This window comes from Capra hircus, chromosome 15 (genome assembly GCF_001704415.2).
Source record: "Capra hircus breed San Clemente chromosome 15, ASM170441v1, whole genome shotgun sequence".
In the NCBI taxonomy this organism is placed as follows: Eukaryota; Metazoa; Chordata; class Mammalia; order Artiodactyla; family Bovidae; genus Capra; species Capra hircus.
The window spans coordinates 20,671,690-20,683,390 of record NC_030822.1 but is presented as its reverse complement, the minus strand read 5'-3'; the positions used below and the strand labels follow the sequence as shown (position 1 = coordinate 20,683,390).

General features: G+C 38.6%; 1 protein-coding gene across 7 annotated transcripts in view; it reads right to left on the bottom strand.

Annotated features, from left to right (window-relative positions):
* IMMP1L (inner mitochondrial membrane peptidase subunit 1) overlaps positions 1 to 11,701 on the bottom strand; it is an 87,048-nt gene continuing 75,347 nt past the window's right edge. For all 7 annotated transcript variants that reach the window (XM_005690038.3, XM_005690037.3, XM_005690039.3 and 4 more), the window contains 2 exons: positions 985 to 1,095; positions 1 to 156 (listed from right to left, as the gene is read on the bottom strand). In XM_005690038.3, coding sequence (XP_005690095.1) covers positions 88 to 156; positions 985 to 1,095 — 180 coding nt within the window. In that variant the 3' untranslated portion in view covers positions 1 to 87. The remainder of the gene's footprint in view (positions 157 to 984; positions 1,096 to 11,701) is intronic.

The window sequence follows — 11,701 nt, the reverse complement described above, 5'->3', positions numbered from 1 at the left end:
TTGATAACAAATAGTTTATTAGTAAGTACATGGTTTTAGTGACAGTAAACTCATTTGAACAGAATAATCAAATCAAGAGAATAAATGCTACTCATCAGAGAATCTGTGACCATTAGGGCTTTCACGTAGAAATCCAAAATCATTCAGAGGCCAAATCTGTAAAATCAAATGTGATTGAAGACAATTAGTAAAGCAATGTTAAAGCATCATCATATTTCCCTTGTCACCCCTTTCTCCTTATTCTACAATCAAGAACAAATTTTCCACATCAAAATAACACTGTAGAATGTAAACCTGTATTTGTCTACATATTTAAAATCTAAAATGTGGAACATTCAAACATTTAAGTAATAAGATGTTTATGTGTGTGTATTTTCTTTCACTACTGTTAAAATTAACTGTAAGCCTAAGCACTTAAGTATAACATCTGCTTAAGTGTAAAAAAATCCTGTAAATTATCCAACAGCACCAAGTACTCATGTCTGTTTTTCTCCTTACTGCCTGTGACAAAATGAAAAGGCCAACAATAACAATAATCTTTACTCTGACTCAGTGATTTACTACAGTGATGCACAGACTCCTACTAACTTACTAACAATTGGGACATCCCTGCATTCCAGCTAGCTGGACTCTAGACTGCTCTTCTACAAATGCATATTAATATGTGCCCTGGGTATGAATATGGTTAGAAAAGTTGTATGAGAGAAAATTAAAATTTTGCAAAGTTAAAAGCTTCTTATGCTACCACTAAAGTAATTTGAACTTCGTTATTCAAACAAAAATATTCTCAATTACCTGTCATAATGGGGGAGTGGTAATGTTTATTATAGCTATTAAGGTTAACATGTTCCTACGGTGTAGTCATTGTAACAGCCTAAAGATTTCAAAGATCATTTGAAAGAAACCGGTGTTGTTTTTTTTTTTCTTGATTTTTACCCCAGCTCAGAAAAGAAAGCCTGCATTTTAAGCAGAAAACAGTAGTACCTTAAGGAAGATTCGTCCTGTTATTAGTCCATATGGAACAGGTCCATAGTACCTGGAATCTGCAGAATTCTGTAGATTATCACCTTCTAACCAGACATGACCCTTTGGCACCTAGAATTGGAGAAGAAAGCACCCCCTTTCAAAATAAATATGGATGCTATGAATAAAAAAATTATATGTCTTTTGGAGGTAGCAAGGAACGTCCTAAAGTTCTTTTGTAAAATATAGTCAGATCCTATGGTTTGCATTTTTGCTATTATCTCTGGCAAAATAAATTTTACTAAATATTAGTAAGTAGTATTAATATTTCAACTTTTAAAAAGACCTATCTCTTTTGCCACATGGTTCCCAAACATTAATTTGTTATACAAACCCCAAACTGAGGTTATAAGAGATCAAAACAGTGTGACAGGGTCATTAATTTAATAGACTTCAAAAGAGGTCATTAGGATGTTGACTGAAAATGTGCCCCCCTGTCTCAATAACAGCATAAGCAGGGCAGTCACTCACTCAGCAACATCCTGGGGCCAATACCAAGGCCAGACCTATTAGAATGTTCATGATGAACTAAGTGGTAATTGATTGTGACATCAATTACAAATAATCTCATCATTTTATTGGAGTGGGCTTGTCAGAATTCTAATTAAGATCCTTGTTCTGCCTTTGTACAGGCCATATCTTCAATGTATTATATACTTCAATAATGACCATCAAGAACTAGGACCTATTATAAAATCATCAGTTGTGAAATTAATGATGGTGACCCTCTACTAAATGAAAAGATCTTATATATGTCCCATGTATTAACTGGTAAATAACATAAAATTTTTACTCAATGACAATCATAAGCATATTTAGAACAAGTTACTATAAAAAAAAAGTGCTGTGATATGAGACATTTGCCTATTAATGTCTGTTAATATAAACTTTAAAAATTACTCTCTACCAATTGTTTTTAAAATTATATTTTAAAGTTTCTTTTTTTTTTTTTTTACAGTTTTTGTTAACCCAAGAAAGCTGAATTAGTGACTAGCCAAAACGATCTATTGGGAAGGAATTAATTTTCACTATTCTTCTGACTGATTATTACTTGGGAACCTTACGTGAAGAAAAATAGTCCTACTAGGTTTAATAAGAAATGACCAATTTTTTAAATGTCACAATTTGTTTTTTTTAAAAACCATCTTTTAGAGCTGTTAGGTTCACAGCATGGAGAAAGGTATGGAGATTTCCCATATGCCTCCCACCCCCACACATGCATGGCCTCCCTATTACTGACATCCCCCACTAGAGTGGCATATTTGTTACACCTGGTGAACTCACACTACCATCATAATCACCCAAAGTCCCATAGTTTACTTAGGATTCACTCTTGGTGTTGTATAATCTGTGAATTTGGGGAAAAGACTCTGATGCTGGGAGGGATTGGGGGCAGGAGGAGAAGGGGACGACCAAGGATGAGATGGCTGGATGGCATCACGGACTCGATGGACGTGAGTCTGAGTGAACTCCGGGAGATGGTGATGGACAGGGAGGCCTGGCGTGCTGCGATTCATGGGGTCGCAAAGAGTCAGACACACTGAGCGACTGAACTGAACTGATGACATGGATCCTCTACCACAGTATTATACAGGATATTTTCACTGCCCCCCAAATCCTATGTGATCTGCCTATTTCATTTCTCCCCCCACCTCCACTGCCATCACCTCTGAATTTTAACTTCTGGAAAAATTAATTTGTACAAGCATGTAAAATATGAAGTACACTTTACATCAGATACAATTCTGGAATGTCTATTTAGAAATATTAGCCCAAAATGAATCAAGCTAAATATTTTCATTTAGATACACTTAAATGTCAAATCTGTTTGAAGAGAAAGAATAGAAGTGTTTTGAAAGAATATCAGATATTGTAAGATCATTAACTCCTACTGGTAGAACTACTGTAGGTTCTAGGGACAATAGCAAAGTTAGTTCATACCTATATAATAAGTTGATTTATGTGCTGTGAAGCATAATGCTGCTCAAATAGAAAAATGAGTACATCTCAGGTCACAGATGAAAATAACAAAATAGTATACCTGGAAATAGTATATGTGGGCTTTCCAGGTAGCTCAAATGGTAAAGAGTCTGCCTGCAATGCAGGAGACCAGAGTTCGATCCCTGGGATCTCCAGGGAAGATCCCCTGGAGAAGGGCATGGCAACCCACTCCAGTACTCTTGCCTGGAGAATTCCACAGACAGAGGGCCTGGCAGGCTATAGTCCATGGGGTCTCACAGGGTCAGACATGACTGAAGCGACTAAGCAGCAGCAGCATAAAGTACACAAATCAAGGGAGCAGCCTCATCACTGATGGTACCTTTAATAAGAGCTTCTCTATGAACAGGAAGACCTTCAAGTTTGAGTCTTAAAACCAGTCACCTTTGGTGACCTACCCCTCTATCAATTACTCACTCACTATCAATTCATTATGTTTGAAATTAGTTTTGGAACACATACTGATTTTTGATATGGGATAACGGTGTACACTTTAAAATCAATTTTACAGACATATACTTAACAGTAAAATGGACTCATTTTAAGTTCTGACAAATGTGCACTCTTGTGTAATCACTTACTGCAATCAAGATGTAGAACATTACTATCATGCCAAGTTCCCTCCTTTTCAGTCAACCTCCCACCCCTATACTCTGTACTAGCAACCAGTGATCTGTCTCCTGTTACTAGAGACTAGTTTAACTTGTTCCTAAATCTCATACAAAGGAGACTACACATTACATACTATTTTGTGTCTGGCTTTTGTTGAGCGGTTTTTAAATGATTAATACATGTTACCTGTATCAGTCTTTCATTTCTTTTTACTGCTGAATATTGTTCAGTTGCTAAGTTGTCTCCGATTCTGTGACCCAATGTATTGTAGCTTGCAAGGCTCCTCTGTCCAGGCAAGAATACTGGAGTGGGTTGCCATTTCCTTCTCCAGGGGATCTTCCTGACCTGGGGGGTCAAACCTGTGTCTCCTGCACAAGCAGGTGAATTCTTAACCACTGAGCCACCCGTGAAGCCCTTCTGAGAATATCCCATTGTAAGTCACAGTAATTTTCCCCATGAACCTGTTGATGGATATTTGAGTAACCTGCAATTTTTGGCTATTACAAATAAAGCACTATGAACACTGATGTATACACATCTATTTTTTTCCAGTAAATATGTAAGGTGGAATTTCTGGGTCATAAGTATATGTTTAAACCTTTCTAAAATAATACCATTTCACATTCCCAACACCAATGTGTGTGTTTCTGTTGCCTTATAACCTTGGTATTTTCCATTTTTAAATGTTTTGCCTGTCTAGTAGGCTATTTTGTTATCACACTGTGGTTTTCACTTGCATTTCTCTTTTCCTTGTACCTATTAGTGTTTCTTTTGTGAAATGTCTACTGGAAAATATTTTGCTCATTTTAAAACTGGATTATTGTTCTTCATTTTAAGAGCTCTTTATATACCTTGAGTATAAGTTATTATTTCTTCACAATCTAGGATCTTTATCTTTTGCATTTTTCTACCTGCTGTATGGCAGAAAGTGAAGAGGAACCAAAAAGCCTTCTGATGAAAGTGAAAGAGGAGAGTGAAGAAGTTGGCTTAAAGCTCAACATTCAGAAAACGAAGATCATGGCATCCGGTCCCATCACTTCATGGGAAATAGATGGGGAAACAGTGGAAACAGTGTCAGACTTTATTTCTGGGGGCTCCAAAATCACTGCAGATGGTGACTGCAGCCATGAAATTAAAAGACGCTTACTCCTTGGAAGAAAAGTTATGCCCAACCTAGATAGCATATCCAAAAGCAGAGACATTACTTTGCCAACTAAGGTCCGTCTAGTCAAGGCTATGGTTTTTCCAGTAGTCATGTATGGATGTGAGAGTTGGACTATAAAGAAAGCTGAAGAATTGATGCTTTTGAACTGTGGTGTTGGAGAAGACTCTTGAGAGTCCCTTGGACTGCAAGGAGATCCAACCAGTCCATTCTGAAAGAGATCAGTCCTGGGATTTCTTTGGAAGGAATGATGCTAAAGCTGAAACTCCAGTACTTTGGCCACCTCATGTGAAGAGTTGACTCATTGGAAAAGACTCTGATGCTGGGAAGGATTGGGGGCAGGAGGAGAAGGGGACGACAGAGGATGAGATGGCTGGATGGCATCACTGACTCGATGGGCATGAGTGTGAGTGAACTCCAGGAGTTGGTGATGGACAGGGAGGCCTGGCATGCTGTGGTTCATGGGATCACAAAGAGTCAGACACGACTGAGTGACTGAACTGAACTGAAAGACCATATAAATTATACTCTTAAAATTTTACTTGGTTCTTTCTTCTATTTAGCACTTCTTCCCTTCTTATGTTTACCCTCTAGATCCTTGAAAGTATTTATAATTAATGTTTTAGAGCAGGTGTCCCCAAGTTTCTAGGATCTAATGCCTAATGATCTGAGCTGGAGCTGATATAATAGAAAGGGCACAATAAATGTGTTTGAATCATCCTGAAACCATCCCCTGCGATCAGTGGGAAAACTGTCTTCCAGGAAACTGATCCCTGGTGCTAAACTGGGGACCACTGTTTAAGAGCACATGACTATTAATTCCATTATCTCTGTCATTTCTGGATCTATTTTTCTTCTGTCATGGGTTTCATTTTCCCACTTCTTTACATATCTAATTTGTGACTGAGTTGAACACTCATTTGTTGAGTGGATTTTGTTTTCTTTTAAGACAGTGTAGATACAGTATACTAATGCATGTATATGGAATTTAGAAAGATGGTAATAATAACCCTGTATGCGAGACAGCAAAAGAGACACAGATGTATAGAACAGTCTTTTGGACTCTGTGGGAGAAGGAGCAGGTGGAATGATTTGGGAGAATGGCATTGAAACATGTATATCATATAAGAAACAAATCGCCTGTCTAGGTTCGAAGCCGGGTGCAGGATGCTTGGAACTGGTGCACTGGGATGACCCGGAGGGATGGTGTAGAGGGGGAGGTGGGAGGGGTGTTCGGGATTGGGAACACGTGTACACCTGTGGCGGATTCATGTTGATGTGTGGCAAAACCAATACAATACTGTAAAGTTAAAAACACACACACACACACACACACACACACAAAAAGACAGCGTAGAATGTTGAGGAGGTCTGTTTGGTTTTTAGAAGGCAGTTAGGTTTGTGAAGTAATGCTCAAAATTCTCCAAGCCAGGCTTCAGCAATATGTCAACTGTGAACTTCCTGAAGTTCCAGCTGCTTTTAGAAAAGGCAGAGGAACCAGAGATCAAATTGCCAACATCCGCTGGATCATGGAAAAAGCTAGAGAGTTCCAGAAAAACATCTATTTCTGCTTTACTGACTATGCCAAAGCCTTTGACTGTGTGGATCACAATAAACTGGAAAATTCTGAGAGAGATGGGAATACCAGACCACCTGACCTGCCTCTTGAGAAATCTGTATGCAGGCCAGGGAGCAACAGTTAGAACTGAACATGGAACAACAGACTGGTTCCAAATAGGAAAAGGAGTGCGTCAAGGCTGTATATTGTCACCCTGCTTATTTAACTTCTATGCAGAGTACATCATGAGAAACGCTGGACTGGAAGAAACACAACCTGGAATCAAGAATGCCGGGAGAAATATCAATAACCTCAGATATGCAGATGACACCACCCTTATGGCAGAAAGTGAAGAGGAACTAAGAAGGCTTTTGATGAAAGTGAAAGAGGAGAATGAAGAAGTTGGCTTAAAGCTCAACATTCAGAAAACAAAGATCACGGTATCCGGTCCCATCACTTCATGGGAAACAGATGGGGAAACAGTGGAAACAGTGCCAGACTTTATTTTTTTGGGCTCCAAAATCACTGCAGATGGTGACTGCAGCCATGAAATTAAAAGACGCTTACTCCTTGGAAGAAAAGTTATGCCCAACCTAGATAGCATATTCAAAAGCAGAGACATTACTTTGCAAACTAAGGTCCCTCTAGACAAGGCTATGGTTTTTCCAGTAGTCATGTATGGATGTGAGAGTTGGACTGTGAAGAAGGCTGAGCGCCGAAGAATTGATGCTTTTGAACTGTGGTGTTGGGAGAAGACTCTTCAGAGTCCCTTGGACTGCAAGGAGATCCAACCAGTCCATTCTGAAAGAGATCAGCCCCAGGATTTCTTTGGAAGGAATGATGCTAAAGCTGAAACTCCAGTACTTTGGCCACCTTATGCGAAGAGTTGACTCACTGGAAAAGACTCTGATGCTGGGAAGGACTGGGGACAGGAGGAGAAGGGGACGACAGAGGATGAGATGGCTGGATGGCATCACTGACTCGATGGGCGTGAGTCTGAGTGAACTCCGGGAGTTGGTGATGGACCAGGAGGCCTGGCGTGCTGCGATTCATGGGGTCGCAAGGAGTCGGACAGGACTGAGCGACTGAACTGAACTGAACTACGTTTGTGAATCAGCTTATTCCTTTCAAGCCTTGTTTTTAAGTTGGGTCTATCATACTGAATATTCCAAGGGCTAGTCTAGCCCACTCCTAAGGCATGATATTCCATGGTCTCTTCTGGATATTCAGTGAGATCATTCCCCTGTGGCTGGTAAAAACTCCAACAACTCTCAGCCCTGTGTGACCTCTGGAAATTGCTAGGCTGGTCCCCACTAGCTGTTCTTCGCTCAGTCTCTAAGTTTCACCATGCCTGATAAGTTGCTTCAGTTGTATCTGACTCTGTGACCCCATGGACTGTAGCCTGCCAGGCTCCTCTGTCCGTAGGATTCTCCAGGGAAGAATACTGGAGTGGGTTGCCATTTCCTCCACCAGGAGATCTTGTCGACCCAGGGATCGAACCTGAGTCTTCTACATTGCAGGTGGATTCTTTACTGTCTGAGCCACCAGGGAAGCCCAAATTTCACCATATGCGGGCACAATTCAGTGTTCAGCCCCAAATCCAAGAGAACACTTGTGCATATTTCTCAAGATCATTCTGTGGCTCTTTTCTCCCTAGTGGTTTGATGCATAAATTTTAACCACTTAAATGTCCCTCTGCTCTAATCTCTGTTTCCTCAACTCAGCAATACCACTGTCCTTTGATTGAATTTTCCTTCCTCGGAACCTCTGAAAACTGCCTTAAAGGGAGAAGTAGAGGAAAATATAAGGTTTGTTCGTTTCCCTTCTCCCAGGAATCTGTCTTGAACTGCCTGCTGTACACCGTCTGAAAACACTTATTTTACACAGTTTGTCCAATTTTCCAGTTCTTTATGGAAGTAGAGCAAGTTCAGCACCAGTTACTCCATAACTGCTAGATGTTCAAATTATCTAATTTTTAAAGTCTTTTTTTTTTTTAAGCATACCTCATAACAATATGAAGAGAATTCTTCTAGTTGAGAACTAAAAATTTTAATGTAAGTAAGGTGTGATTTTGCATCTCTACCTTGATTCCCCTTCAGGGGCATCCCCTGTATGTTTTCATTCTATCCTTTGCCTATCAAAATCTCAAAAAGATTTGCCAAACTCAGCAGGCCATTATGTATAAGCAAGGAAGCTGAATATGGTATTGCTTGCATCTCAAAATTGACAATAAATATTCCTCAGTAGGCAGAAGTTAAATAGAGTTTATTTATAGAATAGTCACACCCAGCAGACAGCAATAGAAGGGCTTGGGGCTTCCCTAGAGGCTCAGTGGTAAAGAATCTGCCTGCCAATGCAAGAGATGTGGATTGATCCCTGGGTTGAGAAGATTCCCTTAAGAAGGAAATTGGGTCTCTCCCACTCCAGTATTCTTGCCTGGAAAATCCTATAGACAGAGGAGCCTGGCAGGCTACAGTCCATGTGGTCACAAGAGAGTTGCACTACTACACAACAGGACTTACACGGATACTGTCAGTGAAAAAAAATTACGGGGTATACTTAGGTATAATTACTTTTTAAAAAACCCATTAAGTTTTATGTATTTCAAAACTTACATTTTGGGGATCAGTATGTATTACTTAAATAATTCAATTACATATATATGTACATACACATATATGTGTCTTAATATGCTTAGTTATTTTAGTAATACTTGTACTTTTTAAAAAAGGGGAACATTGTCCATCACAATGCAGGTCAAGAAGAGCTTTACTGAAGTAAAAACAATTTTTTTTGCTTTGCTTGTGTGGAAACAGACCCAACTTCCAATCCATACAGCAGGCGCTGCTTCTTTGCACAGTACAAGTAAATGACTGCAATTATAATACTGTCACTAGACCTCTGGGTAACTGAGTCTAGCTATGAACTTATTTATTTAAGTAAATATAAAGTACAACACATTTTTGGTATGGGTTCAAAACTTAAAACCTGACTTTTCTGCTCAGGTGAGTGGAGTGGAATGAAGCAATGAACAGAACAAAAATTTCCTTTCTAACCCAAAACACAGTTATTGTCTGTTGGATTAATCTATTGGTGATCACTATGTTCAAAATTCAAGTAAGAAAAAATTCTATAACAATATTATTATAATAAAATATTAACAGATAAAATAGATTAAAATATATTTTAAATTATTTGTAAAAAGCCATTATAACTTTCCAATTAAAGTGGAACTCATATTTATAATAAATGTTTTACAAATGGCCAAAAGTGGAAATCCTAATTCCATGTCTTTGTTCATCATTTCTCATAACCAAAACTTTTAAAAGTAGCTAATTGCTTTTTCTGTTTGTACTTTTGGAAATATGCCATGACAACTTGAATGAATGCACAAAACTGAGTAAGAAGATATGAATATATGCCTACAATGCCAGTTAGAAATTTTTGCTCAACTTTGAATTTTCCCAGTGTCTCAGATATAGCTAGCTTTAGGGCTAACTTTTAAAGCATTAAAAGAACCCGTAAATCATTCTTGGTTTTTCCTTTCTACGTCAGAGGTTTACCTCCTGAGCTATGATAAAACCTAATCTCAGGGCAGGACAAAAGAATCAAGCCTCTAGTTCTCAGCTATACTTACTGAGGTCTAGTTAAGTGCCTCCTTTATAGTACAAGCAACAAATGTAATTGCCTCATGGCCTGCGGGTGTCCACTGAACAAAAGCAGCTTTTGTGAACCAACCCACAGGTGTTACCTTTCTTGATTCAAGTGAAATCTGATGAAAGAGTCCACAATATCAAATAACACATTTACTAAACTGTAATCAAACTTATTATTTGATTAAGGAAAGACTGATTAAGAAAAAGTTCTGACTGAACAGTAAGATATTTGTATGCTCAACCTTTCAAAAGTTTAAAAAAACAGGAAATCCTAGTAAGAGACCGATTTTTAATTAACTCTCTGTTTGCCAGATATTTAAAAATTTACAGTCAGCCAAGGCAGGGTATGCACTGGCCTTATTATTGTTCATGACTCTTTAATGGTTCTTCTAAAATGGCTGTGAATGTAAAGAAAACAATAATTACTGAAGAAACAAAAATCATAAAGGTAATAAAGGGAGGGGTAAAGCTTCTGAAATCCTTTTTTTACATGATTTTTTTTTTCCTGGAAAAAAGAAAAGGAGAGGCATACAAAATGTAGTCATAGTAAGATGTTACGCACACTAGTGGAGAGAACGCTTGTGAAATGAGAGAATTTATTATATAGTTTTAAAGAACTTCACACACAGCCCAGTATTTGTAAGACTCATGCAAGGGCAAAACTGGGAACACCATCAGTAAATAATTGTTGGAGTTTACCTTCCTATATAAACCACCAAAACGATCAAGACATGTATGTCAAAAAGAGAAACATTAAATCCCCTGAGAGGCAATCATGTAGTTCTTTTAAGAACACAAAACTGAGAAAACATTATTAATCTTTAATTTTGTAAAATGGGGCTGTTCCAAGTGTCAGTTTTGCTTTGAAAGCAAAACTCAAGGAACAGTTTCACTCAGATTCTATTTTTAATGACATTCTCCTTGCCACAACTTTTTGCCCATACTTGTCTCGCTGAGTAGACTATCTGGGGAGGGAAATGCTCCCAAATGCATGACTAAGGGATTAACATGTATAAGGCCCAGGTGAGACACGTTAACACACTGATTATTTCAATGGATACTATTTCTATGCAGTCCTGCTTCTTTTTCTCCCCATTTAAATTCTGACTTATTACTATACTATCCCACATCATTCCCAGGAGCTGTTATTGTCTTTCCCTACTTAAAAATGGTGCCACTTTAGGTTCATAGCCAATTATCACTAAAGAGGAATTTACACCAAAGTTCTAGTAGGCTACACCTACAGCACTGGGGTGAGGGTAATGATGAGGGATGCTTTCAACCAACAGGTTCTCTTTCATTACTGAGCATCTCCCTGCTGAGCAGGTTTAGAGCTTAGTCTAAGACTTGACTTGCTCATTCTCATAGCTATTGCAAGCTAAGCTCCTTCATCTTCTCCTTCAGTACTCAATACCTCCATCCAGCCTAAATAGGAATCTCTGGGGCTGAGTTCAAACTGTAGCTCTGCCACTTACTAAACACCTTGGACAGGTTATTTAAACCTCATCTATAAAACTGGGACTAGTTAAATGCCTTACAGAAATATTCTAAAAAACAAGTAACACATAAGGTTCCTGGCACCCAGTAAGCACTCACTAAATATTAGCTATTGTTATTAACATTTGCTCCAGCTGCTGGATGAATGACACCTGCTGGGCTTTCTTTGTTCCTGATTTTTTATGCAGTCTATCC